Source organism: Acartia tonsa, chromosome 2 (genome assembly GCF_053477335.1).
Source record: "Acartia tonsa isolate MP-2025a chromosome 2, ASM5347733v1, whole genome shotgun sequence".
In the NCBI taxonomy this organism is placed as follows: Eukaryota; Metazoa; Arthropoda; class Copepoda; order Calanoida; family Acartiidae; genus Acartia; species Acartia tonsa.
In genome coordinates, this window is record NC_137261.1 from 60,023,029 (window position 1) to 60,042,284 (window position 19,256).

At 35.0% G+C, this 19,256-nt stretch overlaps 3 protein-coding genes and 1 long non-coding RNA gene across 7 annotated transcripts; 1 reads left to right on the forward strand and 3 right to left on the reverse strand.

The window, feature by feature from the left end:
- Positions 1-1,547: 1,547 nt before the first annotated feature.
- On the reverse strand, positions 1,548-3,547 carry LOC145312256 (uncharacterized). The gene is made up of 3 exons (XM_080151488.1): positions 2,833-3,547; positions 2,415-2,501; positions 1,548-1,936 (listed from the first exon to the last, which is right to left on the reverse strand). The coding sequence occupies exons 1-3, from the start codon at positions 3,545-3,547 to the stop codon at positions 1,566-1,568; spliced, it is 1,173 nt and encodes a 390-aa protein (XP_080007614.1). The 3' UTR covers positions 1,548-1,565.
- A 234-nt stretch (positions 3,548-3,781) lies between these two features.
- On the reverse strand, positions 3,782-7,171 carry LOC145312257 (uncharacterized). Of its 2 annotated transcripts, XM_080151491.1 has the most exons (3): positions 5,864-7,171; positions 4,835-5,453; positions 3,782-4,581 (listed from the first exon to the last, which is right to left on the reverse strand). In XM_080151491.1, exons 1-3 carry the CDS (start codon positions 5,876-5,878, stop codon positions 4,436-4,438), a joined length of 780 nt encoding a protein of 259 aa, XP_080007617.1. In that variant the 5' UTR covers positions 5,879-7,171; the 3' UTR covers positions 3,782-4,435. The 2 variants fall into 2 exon arrangements, with proteins under 2 accessions (XP_080007617.1, XP_080007615.1); XM_080151489.1 differs by having other exon boundaries at positions 4,835-7,171.
- Positions 7,172-7,203: 32 nt separating this feature from the next.
- LOC145312259 (uncharacterized) lies at positions 7,204-8,287 on the reverse strand. Its single transcript, XM_080151493.1, has 3 exons — positions 8,182-8,287; positions 7,727-7,950; positions 7,204-7,519 (listed from the first exon to the last, which is right to left on the reverse strand). Exons 1-3 carry the CDS (start codon positions 8,274-8,276, stop codon positions 7,377-7,379), a joined length of 462 nt encoding a protein of 153 aa, XP_080007619.1. The 5' UTR covers positions 8,277-8,287; the 3' UTR covers positions 7,204-7,376.
- A 7,449-nt stretch (positions 8,288-15,736) lies between these two features.
- Positions 15,737-18,151, forward strand: LOC145312885 (uncharacterized). Of its 3 annotated transcripts, none has more exons than XR_013877164.1 (4): positions 15,737-16,448; positions 16,678-16,745; positions 17,174-17,290; positions 18,076-18,151. It is a non-coding gene; the product is annotated as an uncharacterized LOC145312885 (long non-coding RNA). The 3 variants fall into 3 exon arrangements; XR_013877163.1 differs by lacking the exon at positions 18,076-18,151 and having other exon boundaries at positions 15,737-15,977; positions 16,382-16,448; positions 17,174-17,468; XR_013877162.1 differs by lacking the exon at positions 18,076-18,151 and having other exon boundaries at positions 17,174-17,468.
- The last annotated feature ends 1,105 nt before the right edge of the window (positions 18,152-19,256 follow it).

The window sequence follows — 19,256 nt, forward strand, 5'->3', positions numbered from 1 at the left end:
GTAGAAAATTTAACTTTCTTCAAATTTATGCCATATAAATAAAGTTTAAACACATTTAAACAGGTTCAAATATACGGTTCACTAAATTAACTTCAAATGCATTTTGGGAAACTACTCCTTTCTAGATATTATAAAAAAAAGTTGAAGATGAAACTTATGACATAAAAAAAAATTACATATAAATATATATATACGTAAAGTCCTGGAATTATTGGGATTGACTGGGAGCTATCAGGTCTTCGTCTTGTTCTTCGTCTTGTTCTTCGTCTTGTTCTTCGTCTTGTTCTTCGTCTTGTTCTTCGTTTTCAGACGAAAGTTCCGACGGATAATACTTGTCTCCATTCTGCCAGGGATGTATATTCTACATGGTTCGGATGTGTAATATTTTTTCCAAGTCTGCACAGGGATGTATATTATATTTCATTAAATATAAATAGATGGAGGTAAGAAAAAAAGGTAATAATTAAGAAAACTGAAAACATTTGTAAATTTTAAAAATTTTTAGCCGTGGACAAACAATATTTCTTGTGCAGAATATACACCCCTTTCCCGAATCAGCTGTAATGTAGCTGCCAAAGATACTGTAATTGTTTATGTTCTGAGAACATTGTTGAGAACTTGCTCTCTGTGGTGGTCTGGAGCTTGATCTTTTCTTCTTCTCTAACTCTTCATCTTCAGGCCTGATTCCCTGTTCCCACAATCTTTGCCTCTTCATGTTGGCCTTTACTCGTTTGTTGGCATCTCTTCTTGTCCGAGTCTCACCACGCTGGCCGAAATCGGGCAAATGTGTATTTGTTCTGTTCAACATTTGCTGCATCCTAATTTGGTTAGGTTGCTCACTGAGTTGACTATTACTACAACCTGGCTCTGCACTGAGTTGACTATAACTACAACCTGGTTGTGGGTTTACGTCTTCATCAGGATTTGATGTGCCTCCGCAACTTTCAGCATATTCCCGGCTTTCATTTTGTGCTCTGCTCGTGCTTGCTCTGCTCTGGTTTCTGTACAACACCGCTTCAATTTGATTCGTTGATGGAAATTTTGTTTGTTTTCTGGGACGTTTAGGAACTTCTTTGGTAGGCTTTGGCTTTTGGGCCACTTTTGCTTTTGGCCTGCGTTCATCTTCTTCTTCTTCACTACTACTACTACTGCCAGTTCCAGTGTCTGGGTCTGATTGATGACCTTGATCTGTATCATCACTTTCTGGTGCTTCTTCTTTGATGTCAGAAATTAAATCACCTTCTTCTTCATCTTTTTTCCACTTTGCTTTTTCTCCTACAAAGAAATAAAAAATGTTAAAGCAAATGTACATAATTGTAGCTTCAATATTATTTCCATACCTATATGAACATTAGTTACTATTAATCAGATTCAAATGAAAACAAGCAATATTTTTTACCCTATATTTATATGCCAATCAAAGATAAAAGGGGGAATTTTGCATTGGCAGTTGCTTTATAGGGGTACAATATGGAACTGTGAAGAAACGGCGTCGCCACCGCCGAGAACCGCCAATAAAAGCCCCAAAAAAGTGTCACTTTCGCCCACCCCCCCCCCCCCATTTATTACATTAAGACCTGTAACTTACCGTCAATGTTGATGAGTTCTAAAATTTCCATTTGGTTGTATATAGAAACATTTGAGCCTACTGCAACAACCTCATAATGACCCGTGTGGTTTTCAATTATAATGGCAAGTTTGGGTAATATTATTCCACATGGATGTATCCGAATTTCCTTACTTGCATTGCCGTCATTCTTGTCCTCAATGTCCTCAACCTCCAAAATTTCGTCACTCTGGTTTCCGTCATCTTCGTTATCCACCTCGAATGATGGTTCATTTGAGTCCAGCTGTAAACTTCTCTTGGTTTTTGCTTCGGCTTCCAATGCGGTTTGCCTTCGCTCCCGGTTCTTCTTTGGAATGATCGGCACATCATCTAAATAATTATTATAGTCATTATTTCAAATAGTATAAATGTTACCCAACCCCCCCCCCCCTCCAAGGAAATAGCTTAAAATCACCGCAGGACCAATACACAGAAGAGTAGAATCCGATCTCCAGGATACAATTAATACCATAAAAAACCTAGTTTTTACCACTTTTATGGTAAAATTTTACCAGCCTATACGATTTAAAAGGTGGTAAAATTTTACCGTAACCTCGATCGATTCAGTGGTTACTGAGATCTTAAGCTTCTGACGGCCGGACAGACATTAAGCTACTTAGTATTATAGATAGCGGCTGCGCCCATACAAATTTTAGCCTAAAACCCTGTCAGGGCCTGTACGAAGTTTCCCTTAAAACAAAATTAATCCACAGGGTTTTTATCTAAGACTACTTCTCAACTAAAATATTAATAAACTTAAATTTAGGTGATACAGTTCCTACGTTTTTCAAACTATAAATAACAATACCTTCGGCATCCTCATCATTCTCATCACTGCTGCTTTCCTCCACGACACTTGTTGCCTTTCCAGTCACCTGTCTCTCGTTACTGTTGCCTGTAAATAATTAATTTATACATTAATTTTATACGTTTCCAAACAAAAAGCAAGTACTGAAAACATTTTTTCCACCCCCCCACCCCCCCTACTTGGTTGAAAAAAAAATTTTAAAAGGAAATGTGTTGTAGGAGGGATAGAATAAATAAATCATAGAGTTCTTTAAATATTTTTCAATTTTCCCCCTACTTGGTGAAAAAAAACTAGGGGGGGGGGGAAGAAAAATTTTAAAAAAATTAGTAGCAGAGGAAAAAAAATCTTGTGCAGTATATACACAATACGAGGAAAGATAAAACTTATAAATAATAATTAATGTTCAACAAATATGTACCTGTGATTGAATTATTTCGTCCATAAAATTCTTTCTGTCTTTGCAGTGGTGGAAAGTTTGGTGGTTGTTCATCATCTTGCATTGGGACTGTATCATCAAGATTTCCCACATTTTGGCCCTCATCGTCTGTTTCAGAAATAATTATCTTCTTCGACTTTTTCGAGCCCTTTCCATGCTTCTTCCTTTTTGAGCTTGTGATGTTTTCAAATACATTTACTTTGGGTTTATTATTGGACTGGCTGTTGACAATTGGATCTTCATATAACCTACGTGGCTTTACTGGTTGCTTTACTGGTTCTGGAGTTACTGCTGGATTCTCCGCGGGTGGTATGCGTAACTCATTCCCAATCTGATCATCATTTGAATTCATTTCAACGTCGTCGCCTCCGTCATCAATTACAAGCTCCTCACCATTGTTGCTTTCTTCATCAGCAATGTTTTCCATACCATTTTCTTCAACAGCATTGCCTTCAGCATCATTGTCTTCAACAGCATTGCCTCCACCATCATTGTCTTCACCATCAGTGGATTCATCAGCAGTGGAATCATCAGCAGTGGAATCATCAGCAGTGGAATCATCAGCAGTGGATTCATCAGCAGCATTCATCTTTCTATTTCTGGAAATTTTTGTTGCTTTCTCACTGGCATTGTGAATCTTTGTCTGTTCTTCACTCATTTCTGGTTTCAAATTGTTTGTGGCGTACGAATAATACATTACAGCTCTTTGTATAACCTTCTTATCACTATGGACTGTCTTGAAAAATTACTTGGATTTCTTTGCATTCCCAATGTCTGCATAATTTTTGATCTGAAATGTAGTACTCGACCTGTCATTGTTTCTTTTCAAGTAAATCTGGTTCTTTCCTTGAACTTCGTGGGGTAAGCAACCCATTGAGTGGGCACCTAACATGTAGTAAAATTTTTTGTCTTCGGCTGTAACACCTGGTGTTGAAGTTGTGATTGTCTTCGGTTTAATACGCCGCTTAATTCTTTGTATCTCTGCAGGGGCCAGATACAATTCACACATCTGTAAGGGTGATCGTTTCTGTGGCTTTTCCTTCTTGTCTTTCTTGTCTTTCTTGTCTTTCTTGCCTTTCTTATTGCTTGTCTTCTTGCTTGGCTTGATTTCAAAAACCTGTTCATACTTGTAGAGGGGGGTTGACAATGCGCGTTCTTGTTTTCGCGTTACCAGCCCTCGAAATAACCTCCAGCAGACAGGATCCTCATTAGCAATCATATAATCTTCGGCCCTCTTCATATTTTCACAAAAACCAGTCGCGTCCTTTTTAAAAGTGTGTTCGAAATTGCGCTTGAACCTAGATAAAAAAAGGGTTTATATCAAAACAGTCTCAATATATAACATATAACATATATCAAGAAAAGATGAACTAAAAGTCTTGCCACATAAAAAAATACATGGTACAAAATTGAAATTCTTTGAAACATATGCCATAGAAATGTAGTTTAACAATTTAACAAGAATACAATATGCAGTTAACATTTCGTGAAACTACTTTTTTAACTAAAGAACATTGAAATGCATTTTGTGAAACTACCACTTTCACATTTAATAGACGCGGAATAGATGCGATAAATAATTGAATTACCTACAAGCTTGTATGTGGTTCCTCACTAGAAAAAGGTCGCTTGAAGACACATAGGTTCCTGTTCTCCACAAATTTGGTGGGATAGCTTCATGTAGGTACGTCTCGTTAAGCACTAACTTACAATGATCCAAGAAACGTTCCACTGAAATAATAATGAAATTTTCAATTAACTATGCATAGGTACATGTTTATTATTGTACCAGGGGTGTATATTCTGCACAAGATTTATTTTCACAAATAAAATATATATATAAAAAGATTATTGTACATGGTCACCTGCTAGCAAGAATAGGAATGCCCCTTTTATTCGGTTTATTTCCCTTGCCCCCACCTCCCTTCTCCCTGTTTTAAACGTTTTCTCATCATGTCAAATTTACAAAATAATATTTACTTACCAGTTTCGTCATCAATAAGTTCCGGAGCAGTCCAAAAGGCAGCGGTGATGCGGGCGTCAAAGGTGAACTGCTCGAACACGACATATAGGAAGGTTATGATGTCTCGGCATACTTTCAGTAAGGTTTGCCAGCCTTTATCCACTTTCAGTGAGTCTTCGAAATTTTGGATGAAAAAGACAATTTCTTCTCTTCGCATATAACCATCTTTTTCCAAGGGGTCATGGTTCTTTATTCTTTCTTTGTAAAATTCTGGTGAGAAAATCTGGTCCACGACAACATCCTGATTCTCACTAGGCCCTTTATTCGCCTCCTCCTCATCAAGCTCATCCACATTGGTCAGTCTTCTTAGATCAGTCACCAAGGTTTCCACAATTTTGCCGGTTTTCTTCATTTCTGTTGTCAGGGTTACAGTATTTTCAGCCATATCTCTTGATACACTGTCTTGCAGGTCTTTGATTTCATTCTTCACTAATTCATGGTTTGTGGACGTTTTGTTTACCAAGTTTCTGATGGACGCATTAATGGGCTCTATTTGATTTTTCATTTGTGAGGTCAAGAAAGTACGTAGCTGCTGAAATTGGTTCTGAATTTGGTTCATAACGGCCCCGGTGAACAAATCCTTAAAATTAAACATATTAAACCACATATTTTCAAGTCTTGGTATTTTAAAAACTACGTGGTAGAAAAGAAGACTATCCACAAACAAGAGCAAGTGATCCTAAGCATCTTCCATCATTTTTGGACTTTGACAAACAAAAAAACTTGGTAAAATTTGACCAACTTTTTGGTAAAAATTGACAAGGTAAATTTTTAGGCTAAGTCCAGATTTTTGGACTTTGACCAAAAAATCAACTTGGTAAAATTTGACCAACTTGTTTGTAAAAATTTACAAGGTAAATTTTTATTGGTCAATGTTTACCAAAAATTTAGTCAAATCTTACAAGTTATTTTTTCCAGGCTAAGTCGATATATATCCTAAATAATTGTAATTTGTATCCTCTGGATGACAAAATGAAATAAAAATAATACCTCGCTTTCTTCCATCTCACCAGAAGGGCCAGATGATCCCTGGGGTCGTGATGACTGGGACTGGGATCGTGATGATGTTGCAGGAGGAACTACAACTCTCGCGGTCCGTTGACTCGCGGAGTGGTGCCGTGCCCGTGGAGATGGAGGTGGGGTAATATTTATTGGCCTTATTGGAGATGTTGTGGTTCTAGTTGTGTTCTAAAAATAATATAGATAATTATTGTAAAGCATTACTTACCGAGGATTATAGTTTTAAACAACACCGGCATTATCCTAATTTTTTTCTTCTATTTTTTAAAACTTTACCCTCCCCCCCCCCCCTCTCCCGACAAAATGACTGTGTTAGGTTAGGCTAGGTTAAGTTATATGGTTAGAGGGACCCAATTTGTTCAACGGTTAACGAGATTTGTTGGTACCAACCCACAAACAGACATCATGTTAGTAAGTTTAGTTTAACAACAAAACACCAACAAACCAAAAACCGATAACAATAAAACTTAAAATTCTACCTTTGCTGTTGTACCTTTGCCACCTCCAGTAGATTTGTTGGTTCCAGGTTTGGCACTTGCAGCTTTGGCAATTCCACCTCTGACACTTCCATTAGGTTTGCCACCTCCAGTAGGCTTGTTGTTCTAAAGCAAGAAATAATTGTTGTATTTACAATGCATAATAAGATATTAGATAGCAGTGGCTACGCCCCTAGAATTTTAATTACTAATATCAAATGTTAAACACACTGTGGAAAATTAATAAATAATTATACTTGGTCAATAATCTTTTGTGGTCTGTTAAGCATGAACCGATAAGGTTTTCCTTTCGATCCGGTAACATGCGAATTTATAAGTTTTAAGAGCGAAGGGTAGCAGCAATTTGTACAATAGTAAATTAGGCCTTAAATATAATTTTTACCTTTACAGAACTAGCACTCTTTCCAGTCCTCGTCATTTTGGGATCTAGCTTGGTCAATTGCAAGTCGAAATTACGCTGTTGTATCCAGGTCGTTGGCATGGGCAATTTGCATAGTTTTAAATCTGAAATGTGTAGACAGAAATTAAAATTTTATGTAAAATTAAATTAAATTGCAAACATGTACTCTTTCAAATTACAGACTAGACTTATAACACTTTAACTTCATACCCATCGATGGCCAAAAAGGTAGGGTTTTGCTAAATTAAGTTGACATGCCTTTTTTAAAATTAGCTATAAAAAATAATTTTAATGAAAAAAATATTTTAAAGTACATTTCACATAAATTCCAAATAAAGAGGGAAGGGCCTTCAGTTGAATTTTACAACATTTTACATACATATTATAACAAAAGGGGGGGGGGGGGGGGAAGTGACACTTTTTGAAACCAAAACTAAAAGTCAAAGGAACTGAACTAAAGAAACAGTTACAGATCTGTCATTTTGCATGGCAGTTGTTTTATAAGGGTACAATATGGAACTTTTAGTTTTGGTTTCAAAAAGTGTCATTTCCCCCCCCCCCCTTTCTCTGCTTTCAATGTACAAAATTAAATTCCGATAGGAATTACGATGGAGACATCTTGATGCAACAGGTGTACGGAGATATGTGCTACTCTGTACTTCAGTAGGTTGGAGGCTAGTTGTGTTGGAGGATGGCTATAGTCTTCGGGATCGTCAGTCTTGCCTACTCCTAATACCAGGGGTGTATATTTTCAGTGTTTAAAACCATAAAACTTAATTCATATTTCCTAGACCCCCCCTTTACCACACTCTCCTCCTGGCATGATAAGAGAATTACAAATAAATTGTGGTAGGTTAAAAAGGAATTAGATGAAATGTATAGTTCATGAAATATTTCTATACAACAATTAATCATGTGCAAAATATACACCCCTACCTATTATTCTGGAATCTTCAGGAAAGGTGTATGCCGGAAAAAATGTCCTCACTTTGTGGACCAACCATACTGTTTTATCACGACGGCAGTCTGGGACAAAGTAGAGGTCTTGGCAGTCTGTATAGAATTGATTTCTTTCGAACTTTCGTTTGTTGGCATTCCTTTTTCCCCTGACAGCCAGCTTTTCATTTATGTACGGTTTCACTGTGTGAAATATCAACAATCTAAATATTTCATTTATGTCATTAATGGCTGTTAAACGGAAAGGTATGTTGCTGGTGAAATCGTTATAGCTTAAGTGTTTGATCAGCAATACACGGAAAGAAAGTTATGTTACATTTTTAAAAATTACATTAAAATTTGTAAAGAGTTGGGGGGGGGGGGGGGGAGAAGTGACACTTCTTGAAACCAAAACTAAAAGTCAAAGGAACTCAACTAAAAAAAAATAGTATTACCTGTTTGAAACCTCTTTAAGGCCAAAATTATATCCTCGGATGTAAGTTGATATCACATGATTGGCACTTTCGAAAGCATAACAACTGAACGCCATGGATGGTCCAAATCGGCGGACATGTTCCGGCATATGGTAAAGCATGTGAGTATTGTAACTCAAGCACGATTCGCCGTACATCTCCGCCAATTTTGAGTTCAGGACCATTATCATAGTCTTGAGCTCAGCCACACGTTCAGTTGTTATATGCTCTTCGAGACTGCGCAATATGTGGAATAAAAACTTGCATATCAGACGTTGTTCATCTTTAAGATTTGCCAACTGGAAAAAAAAACATTGTAATAATTTAAGGTAAAACTAGCTCTTTCGCCCCTAGCCTCTAGGGGCTTCGCCCTATATACTTATTGGAAGTCCACCCTCCTCAATAGAAATATATATATAATATAGCACACGTGCGCAAATTTAAAAAGAATGTTATTGCTATACAATATAATGAAACTGAAATAAGCTTTAAATTCTAAAAAGATTATAATATGGTAAAAACCTACCTCTGCATAAAATATCATATGGTAAAAGCCCAGTACTTTGAATTCAGAACTTTTCAAATTGAGGGCTAGCTTCTTCTCTGTCAGGCGCATGATGGACGTACGGGGAACGCGATCAAAATCGCCAACAAGCTTCAATTGATCGTTGATTTCATCTATAATTGGAGTTACTGCAGTTCATGGTAAAATATGGGTGATAAGGAGAAAATTTTCAAAATTTAAGTTCTTTAAACTTTTCAAACTAACACTCTTTTAAGCGGCATAACAAGGCGTACAAATAATGTGTAATAGACATAAATCTAAAAATGCAGAATTTTATCGCAGTGCCGAGAAATGCGCGAAGAAAACACCTATTTTACGCGTCATTTCTTTAGTCAAATGCAGTACATCCCTGTAATTCTCTCCATTTGAACTAAGTCTTCTTCTTCCAATTCTGGATAACTATTACGTCCTTTCTTCAGGTACGTCATCACTTTCTTTACATAGCCCAGGTGCAACGCGTGCATCGGATCACTGGGGGTATCTTGTATTAAATCCAAGCTCGGGTCAAGCTCAGAAAAACTGGTTTTCATGTTCTGATTATTTTCCTCTAACTTGCGGAATTTCTCGTCAGACCTCGGCGTACCCATATTTTGACTGTCACTGGGGTAAAATACATTCATTGATTCGAACAATACCAAGTTCTTTTGACGGAGATAAGTCTGTGAAAAAGCCATCCCTGGAAGGTCACAGTGTGGGCATCCATTTTTTGATCCATGGCCAAGAATGCCGAATACATCGGCTCTGGCAACGGCATCGTGGATGATGGTTCTACATTGAAAGGTATGTCCAGGTAATCCTTCTTGAATTAGTTTGTTGATGAATCGGGTAACATTATCCAGAAAGTTGTAACTGTAGGGACGCCTCCTCGTCTTCTCAAATATGCTGACTGGCAATATAACACTGAAATCCTTGTTGAAGAATAACCTGAAATAATAAAGAAGAATTAATAATAATAGCATTTAATACCTTAGACTTAAAATTGTAGTCACTGATTTATAAAACGTAAAGGCTGGTAAAATTTTACCGTAAAAGTGGTAAAAACTAGGTTTACTTATGGTATTAATTAAGTCCTGGTATACAGTAAGACAGATTTTTAAAATGTATGCAATAGAAAAAAGTATCAATTGTAAACTTAGTTTTCTTTCTTATTTGTTTATTGAATGGTTTCCTAAACTTTGGCTTTAAAAATCTGGGCTGTCAATTGATGTAAAACAAATATTTTGATATCCTTTGAAATATAGGCTGCCAATCCTAAAAATTATTTTTTCGAGGGTCATGCTGTATATGAAAAGAACTTTATCCCAACCCAACCCTTTCAAATCCACAATATATTAATTACTTACCTAATCCAGACAGTATAATAGGAGATATGAGATCCCTGAGCTGCTTTCACTCCGTCGCCCGAGATGTCAAAAGTTATATGATCATCAACGGCCTGTTGTCCATTCAACCGTTTAAAGTCTGTGATGGCGTCTTGGAGGATCTCATAGGTAGGGAATCTGGAAAAAGAAATATATTTTTAACTAAAACTTGCACAATTCAAAGAAATTTTGCACCATCGGGCTCCAAATAATATTACGATGAAAAGTAATGGAACAAGGATGACAACATCCATAAAAACCAAAGCACTGTAACGGTACGACAAACGGACATTAACAATTGTGAAGTATCTGAACTGAATTTAAAAATATTAAAGTCGAACCAAAATTGAATGTAAGTAAATTTGTTAAAAAAAAATACTTCAAGAAGGATAAGGTTTATGCACATACTTAAATTTTAAGGAATTAATTATAGAGTGGCTTCGCTTATAATATTGTTCTCAAGTTGTCGCAGGAAGCAATATACCAAAGAATGATCAAACTGATAATTAGAACACTTGAAAGTTTGTTGTTAAAAAAGGAGAAAAATCGACATGTTTAGAATGGACGTACGGAAATTCTGGTAATGATTATAGAAATGCTACGCTTTCTAAATCGTATATAAACATACCTGCACTCAATCAGTGAACCAGGAGCATTTGTAGGATTATATTTGTTTTCTTTGATTTCAACTTTGTATTTGGGTTTGAATAATGTATTATATGACGGAAATTTGAAAATACACGAGCGTTTCAGAATCGCCAGGATGATTCTAACTTTGTTGTGAGAGATGGGGTTGTCTAGAACACAAACGCTTCTGAAATCATTAACAATTTCTTTCTCAAGTTCTGTAAGATGTTTGAATTGATCCCCGTCATGATCGCCATCAGGTTCGCCATCAGGTTCGTCATCAGGGTCATCGTCATCATCTGGGTCAAAATAATCTTCAGGTATATCAAACAATTCGACGTGGTCCCAGTCCTCGGCATCTTGAATGCTGTCATTGTCTGCATCATTATTATCGTTGGTATTATTGTTGTTAATATTGTCTACAACAATATTAATGTAGTTTGTTTCTTCAGGATTGTTATTTAATCGCTCCAAAACTTGGTTTGCGTAGCATTGATAACATATACTTTCGGTTTCCTTTGTGAAGTTGGTATTGCAGCCTGTACAAACTTTACCTAAAAAAATACGATGTTAAACATGGTGTTTTATAGTTATAAACCTTCCCGGGACCTATGTGAAGGTACCCTGTAAAGGAGAACCCAATCGGTTCAGCGGTTAGCAAGATCCTTTTGAACAGACACACAGACATCCTGTTACTTTAGTATAAGGATAATGCCGTAAAGAAAAACTAGTCAAATTAGAAAGTTAAAAAATTAAAAATTCCAGAAAAAGTAGATAAATGTAGAGAGTGGGTGAAGGTGGGTTAGGTTAAGGGATCCCATGTAGAATATACACCCCTGGAACAAGGATATCTTGAGACAAACTTAACTAACGTTTGATCAAACCAATTGTTTGAAATTTAGATTGAAAGGAAAATAAAAAACAAAAATTGGGAGACAATGTTTGTGGGAATTTGGACAAACAAACAACAAACAGACAGACCGACATCGTTCTACTTTATATTACAGATATTGTAGGTTACCTTTTGACGATGCAGTTTCGTTCTCATATTCCACATCCATCAAATCCTCCTGCTGTTCTTCTTCTAGTAATGGCTGACTGTCTTCACTTTGTTGATGTTTCTGCATGCGCCATTTTCTGGTTCTCGTTACCTTACAGAAGAGTTTTCTTATGGACCTCAGTTTATGCTGCAACTGGAAAAAGATTACATAATTAGTGAATTACTTATTTAAAATAATATAGGGGAGTTGTTATGGATCGTTATTTGGGCAAGCTACACGTGTCAATTGATTACAGTACATATGACTATACTGGTGTAAGAGCAAGCATGTTTATAGTGCGCTGACTGCAAGTGAAAAATAGAAATTAAAGTCGAGCATAGATTATACTTTAAGTACAGTAATGAAAAGTAAGGTCTCATCTTAAATATGTAGAAATAATTAGTTGTAAAAAGTCACCTGTACATTTTTCGTCTTATCTCCACTTCTTATACGCTTCAGTAGAGCTTTAGAGAGTGTACCAATCAAATTGTCTCCCATTTCAATAACGTCTAACAGGGGTGTATAGGTAACTCCTGAAATAAGAAGTATATGTTATAATCAGGGATGTATATTCTGCATGGGATCCCCTGCTCAGGGGGGGGGGGGGGGAATAAAAAATAAGTGGTTGGAGGAAAAAAAAATGTAAAAATTAAGAAAACTGAAAACATTTTTTCCATTTTGCCCCCCTCCTTGGTTAAAAAAACTAAAAAAATGTGTGGTAGGAGGGATAAAATAAATGAAATATAGAGTTCTTTAAATATTTTTCTATTTCCCCCCCTACTTTTTCAGAAAAATCTAGGGGGGAAAAAAAATAAAAAATTTTGTAGCAGGGGAAAAAAAATAAATCTTGTGCAGAATATACACCCCTGGTTATAATAATAAGGTTATTACTTGTTTACATATAACGAAAGAAGGAGAAAGCAAAAAAGGGGGGGGGGGGGAGTGACACTTTTTGAAACCAAAATTAAATGTCAAAGGAACTCACAAAATAAAGAGTTAGAGTTACAAACATAAGAAAATACCCTTATTTATTCTTTGATTGTCTATAAAATTAATTAAACTTACCTATCAAAATAGTGATCCAATTATACATACGTCATCCAGCGTTGGTCTGACATTTTTTTACTTTGAAAAAAATAACTATATACAATATATACATAAAATTTTGTTTGTTCCAGTCCTGACCTGGATAATACCTATATAAATTTCCTGCCTTCCCTGAAAAGCCGACGAACGCATATATAATCGAGCCCCACTGGTCGTGACTTTTGCAGAATTCTGCAGTTGCATGGAGTTTTATTATAACAACAATGTTGAACCCAGAAAATTTGTTAATTTGCTATAAAATAAATAATAATAAATAATATAAAACAACATAACAAAAATATCAAAAAACAAAAACAAAAAATAAAACATATCAATTAAGATCTCCTAGAGAGCTATAGCCAGAAGCTTAAAAAACTGTACACGTGCATACGTAATCGTCGGCTTTAGGGGTAAATAATGTTTATTAATGTTTATATGCAGGAAATTATATATCTGCACGACCAGTGGGGCTCGATCACTGTCACCATGGGTACTTAATTCTAAAATATATGGGCGCTGCAATCAAAGAGAGGTTAACGTAAATGTTCTGAAAGAACAAAATGATGTTATCCTCTTAGGAAATACCCCCCCCCCCCCCCTAGAAAAACGGCGCCTGGCCTCTACCTAGCCGTATAACTTAACCTAGCCTAACCTAACCCAGCAATTTAGTTTGGGGGGGGGGGGGGGGGATGGGGAGTTAAATAATACAAACAAAATTTTCTAAGAGGATAACGCCACAAATTACAATTAAAATTCGCTTTCAGCATGGATATCCGGAGGCTGGATGAAATCGCCGGCGGCGAGCTCGGCTTCTCCTAGCTTCTCCTTTCTCTTCCCTGAAAGGAAAGAACATTGAATTAAAATGAGAAAACTAAAGCGTTTTTTAATGAAAAAACTCAAAGAATTCTGAATCATTTTTTTGTTAAAAACAATTTTTTCCCCTGCTACAAAAGACAACTAGCCATGAACAAGAGCAGGTGATTTGAAGCAACTTCCATCATTGATCCACTTATTTCTTTTTTCCCCCTCCCCTCCCCCCCCCCCCCGGAGCAGAATATACACCCCTGCAATAATTTCGTAGTTTTTACCTTGTTACTCTGGGTTTTATTTAGAAAAAAGGGCTGACGTTGGTGAGGAAAGGTGCACAGTCGGCTTCATGGTCAATGACATATCTCTCGGTATCATCCAGGCGGGGTCTCTCGTTCTCGTAGAGATTCTCGGGCATAGGTTCATTCTTCTTTAATTGTGTCTCTACCCAACCGTGATGGTATAACAGTTTTACTATTTCAGCAGCGTCATCAATGCCACATGATTCTTCTTGAACTCGAATATTTAACTTGGAGAAGAGTCTCAACATCCTAACCATGAGGGCGTCCCATCTGTCATGCAGCTCGTGGTATTGGTATGGATCCATCCTAATTTGAGGAATGATTATTTTGTTTGTCTTGTTTATTTTTGGGAGGGGTGTGATTAATGTTTTTTAACTTTCCGGTATTTTATTTGTCCTTAAACAAGGGGGGGGGGGGGGGGGAAGGCCTGGAGCTCCGGAACCTGGAGGCCTATCCAAAAAATATTAAAACTTGGGAAAATTCATCATATAAGAATGATTTTATCCCTAATAACCTATACTCTCAGTCCAAAGATAAAGCCTATACTCCCTGTTTACGCAAATGTGTCAAAACTTCCCCCCCCCCCCCCCCTATTTATTTAAAACAAATTTTGTAACAGGAGAAAAAAAATAAATCTTATACAGCTAATATACACCCATACCTGTTATTATGATGTACGCGTACCCAGGTGATTGACTTGAATAGCCTGTTATTCAGAACTATCTGAAAAGGTAGAATATTTAAGAAATAAAAAATTTACAAAATAAAAATAGCTCGTATTCATTCGAATCCGGTGGATAGGAACAGGTGTTCTCATTCATACGCAAAAAAACTAGGTAACTAGCATATCGTATTATATGCATGGTTTTCTACGAATATAAAAATCTAAAAGCATAAGATTAAAAACAGTTATTTTTAGCCAGTGCCTCCGGCACCTCTGGGCCAAAAAAGTAGTTTCATTCTTATAATTGTACTCCTATATTTGCGACAATCCGTTTATACTACGGTGCAAGACATATATTTATTAATTTTACATTTAAAAAAGTCCTGTATATTACGTAAGCTAAAAAGAGTCCCAAAAATGGGAGAAAAAACGAATACGAAGAATATTTTAGAAAGAATTTTCAATAATTAATGATAAAATTTGAATTATAAAACAGAATGATACATATTAACTTCAAAATTCACTGTAATTTCACTAAAAATGATTACTAAAATACAAAAATGCACCGTAGTCATATAGTCAAGTTGAATTATTGCGCCGATGGAAAGTTACGGTTGCCAACATACAGATTGAATAGGTGGCAAAACACTTTGCAAGACAGTTATATTTTTAATCGTAAAATTGCAACGAATAATAACATTTCATGAATTATATAAGTTATGCAGTTTTAATTAATTAACCGGTAAAATATTAAAATGATATTATATACATAAGGTGTTTTTTAAAGTTTGGCAACTTTGTCCAGCACGTTGATTTTATCATCTGAAAACAGGGTTACGAAAGTTAAATAAATGTAAATTTTTTTTAATGTGAATGTAATATATTTTTGCAATGACTTAAATGAAATATCATCGATAAAATATAAAAAAATATATTGCAATGGATATAAAAGAAATATTTTTCAATATAAAGTTGTATACCTGTACAGAGCATGTGCATGAATGCCGCTATACCGATTGAAAACTATTGTAAACAATGAGTGTTATAGTTCAAGTCTCTTAGAGAAAATACGTGTTATATCCAAGTATGATTGACAGGAGATGGTCCATGTCACAAGATTTATATGAATGTCAGTTAAGAACTCCTAGAGAGCTATATATTCAGAAGTTTAAAAAAGTACTTGTCTACCAGTCTTGGCTGTTAGTGTTGATATATGGACCCTGCAATCAAAGAGATGATAGTCAGAAGTTTAAAAAAGTACGTGTCCACCTTCAGTCTTGGCTGTTAGTATATGGACCCTGCAATCAAAGAGTGGTTTGCGTAAAAGTAAGTGTTTAAATAATTTTAATATAAAAACATTAATAATATAGGACCTTGAGCGTACGGTTTTAGGCTGCCTTCGATTAACGGTTTAAGTTTTACTAGCGGCTATGCCCCTTAGAAGCCTCTAGGGGCACTTAAAGTAGGAAGAGAAAAGTCGAGGCCTCATCCTATTTTTAATTTGAGTTTCAGCTATAGATTAAAATAAATAAAAAGCTTCGTTGTAAAAGAGAACAATATTAATATATTTATATAATAGGATAATTGTTTTAAGCCTTTTTTAAACCTTTTTGATTTGATCTAAGAAACACTTTTTATCCTATTCTTAATATTAAATAATCCGGGTTTAATATATATGAATGTAAAAGAAATATTAATAAATTATATTTAAATTGAATATTGTTTTTCAGGTTCAGCAACACTGATTCATCAGAAATAACTATTTGGGCGCTGCAATTAAAGATTGGCGAGATAGAAGTAAGTGTTTAAATAATGTAATAAAAAATCAATATAATTTAGGACCTTACGCATGGTTTTAAGCTGCTTCGATAAACTGTTTGTTTTATAATTTTTTAAACCTTTTTGATATATGATATAAGAACGACTTTTTATCCTATTCTTAATATTTAAAGTATTCTACTATTAATATATATAAATAATAATAGAAATATTAACAAATTATATTTCAATTAATATTGTTTTTCAGACTTAACCAGGAATCAGATTCGTGAGAAAATATATGGGCGCTGCAATTAGTGAATGGTTTACATAGAAGTAAGTGTTAAAATAATTTTAATAAGAACATGGATATTTTAGGCCATGTTATTAAGACTATCCTTTACCGAAGCCTTTTTAATTCAACCTTGCTACGAAGCCTTGTGTGATGGTAGAGTGTTTGAGTTCTTAGGGAACCACACTAATTACATAATATTATCTTGAGTTAGACAGGTTTTATAAGCTGTAAACAGACTAATACAATTAGATATGTCATTATCTTTAAATTATTTATTATAATCTATATAATAGCACCTTTGAAATAAGCTCATATTATATCCAACCTATATTCGCCCTTTAAGGTTTATGATTGTTTTAAGCGTAACGAATTTTTATACCCTTAATAGAAAGATATTATAAGATGTGTTTTATGTAAAATAATATTAAAAATATATATAAATTATATTTCAATTAATATTCTTTTTCAGGTTTAGCTTCGCACACAGCTGGGTTTATTCTCCGATTATAAGCTGACCGCAATTCGACCGTGGAACATTTCTTGCACCAACATGAAGCTGTTGCCGTCAGAAATTCATCCGTTAAAAGTAAGTGTTTAATTATTTGTAATAAAAGATAGTTGGAATAATCCTACACGCAACTACGGCAACACCTCGGCCCCAAAAGGTAGTTTCCATGTATACAAGCATAACAAATATGAAGTTAATATACACAGACACACATCGAACTACCTTTATGAAACTGTATACTAAATTATATTAACAATTAAGCTATTATTAAATTTATTAGATAGATATTAAACTGGTTAGACAAAAGTTAATACATAAAAATAATGTACTAGATAGGTAGCTATTTAAAATTAGATTTTACTACTTTATATTATTGAAACAGTACATTCAGGATATTATTAAAATCTAAACAGCATTACATTCATCCTCGTGCATGTTTACTTCGTGAAGAACAGCTGCCAGTTCGGCAGCCTGGGCAGCGGCGGGCAGCAGAGGGGAAGGACGGCAGCGATTAAGATGTGTAGTAATCCATCCATGTTGATATAACCTCTTACAAACCTCCCTCTGGATCTCGACATTGTCAGTTCTGGCTCTAATCTCTAGACTCTCTCTTAAAACTAACATACGACTATTTAATTCATACCATAACTCCAAATTCCCGTTATAAGACATTCTTAGTTTCTCTCAGTCTGGTTATGTATTGATAACTGAATTAAACTTTCTCTAATAAGCAGGCACGTACACAAGCTGTATCTACTTTCTCCATGAAATTTTCCCAAAACCGTTAACTTTCCTTTTTGTAAGGCCTTTTTGATTTGTTAATCCTTTAATTGCTTAATTTAAAAATGAATATTCTTTTTCAGGATTTTGGAGTTGAACCAGTTTTGAAGTGTGGAGCTTTGCAGTTCCATGGAGAACAACTAGATTTCCATCTCAAGATGTAACAGTCACAGATTACACAAAAAATTTCATTATTTATTATGACGACAATGTTGAACCGAGAAAATATGTTAGTCAGTTAAAATTAACAAATAATTTACAGAACGATACTAATAAGTTTTATTATGACGATCAATGTTGAACAGAGAATATTCTGTTAGTCAGTTAAAATTAACTTAAATAAAGCGTATTGATTACAATCAGTGTTTATTATGACGACAATGTTGACACCTAACATTCCACAAGCTAAAATTCTAAAAAATATTGACTTTAACATATAAAGCGTATTGATTACAATCCGCCCAATCGGTGTTTATTAATTAAGTTCTACTCGAGAGCTCCAAACATTCCACAAGCTAAAATTCTAAAAAATGTTATTTACAGAAACGATACTAGTAAGTTTTGTAGTTTCAGTATTGACCTGGATAATATCTATATGACCTGTTATGTTATAATATGAAATAAATTCTAAATAAAATCATTATCATCATTATATTTTATTTGCGATTTTTATCATTAAGTAGAAGGATGTTTGTTTGGAACAATCTGGACTTAGCCTAAAAATTTACCTAAAAATATTGACAAGAATTTAATTAACAAGTAAGAATGGAAAAACCTACCTTAAATACTGGAGATCTTGAGGCAAGTATAAACTTGTGCACTTTTAATTTGGAGGTACTAGTTTCTATCAAACAATCAGTAAACTCTGGATCCTCAAAACAATTCTCCAGGTCACCAGAGAGACAGGATACTGCACTTTCAGGTCCAGGTTTTATAACTTCCAGCCAAATAGTCAGAGTACCTCCAGGTAGGAGACTTGCCTGATTGTTCTTCAGTACATTAATCTCCATAAAAGCAGCATTACAATTTACCTCTCCAGGTGGCACTGTTATCAATCGACATTTAGGCATCAGTAGTAGACTGTTGTTATCTTGGATGCCAATCTTTTGTAGTTTCAGTATTGACCTGGATAATATCTATATGACCTGTTATGTTATAATATGAAATAAATTCTAAATAAAATCATTATCATCATATTTTATTAATTTCATATTCCATATAACGAAAGCAAATAGTGCTGAGTAAAAGGATGTTTGTTTGGAAA

Bases quoted from the DNA above. Each gene is read 5' to 3' on its own strand.
- LOC145312257 (XM_080151489.1), bottom strand. From the start codon at position 5,480: ATGTGGTTTAATATGTTTAATTTTAAGGATTTGTTCACCGGGGCCGTT. The intron at 4,582-4,834 runs GTAAGTAAATAT...TTATTATTTCAG, and splicing joins ACTTATTGATGACGAAACTG to TGGAACGTTTCTTGGATCAT.
- LOC145312256 (XM_080151488.1), bottom strand. From the start codon at position 3,547: ATGTATTATTCGTACGCCACAAACAATTTGAAACCAGAAATGAGTGAA. The intron at 2,502-2,832 runs GTACATATTTGT...AATTATTTACAG, and splicing joins ACGAAATAATTCAATCACAG to GCAACAGTAACGAGAGACAG. The intron at 1,937-2,414 runs GTATTGTTATTT...ATAATTATTTAG, and splicing joins GAATGATGAGGATGCCGAAG to ATGATGTGCCGATCATTCCA.
- LOC145312259 (XM_080151493.1), bottom strand. From the start codon at position 8,276: ATGGCGTTCAGTTGTTATGCTTTCGAAAGTGCCAATCATGTGATATCA. The intron at 7,951-8,181 runs GTAATACTATTT...TGAAATATTTAG, and splicing joins CTTAAAGAGGTTTCAAACAG to ATTGTTGATATTTCACACAG. The intron at 7,520-7,726 runs GTAGGGGTGTAT...CCCTGGTATTAG, and splicing joins TGAAGATTCCAGAATAATAG to GAGTAGGCAAGACTGACGAT.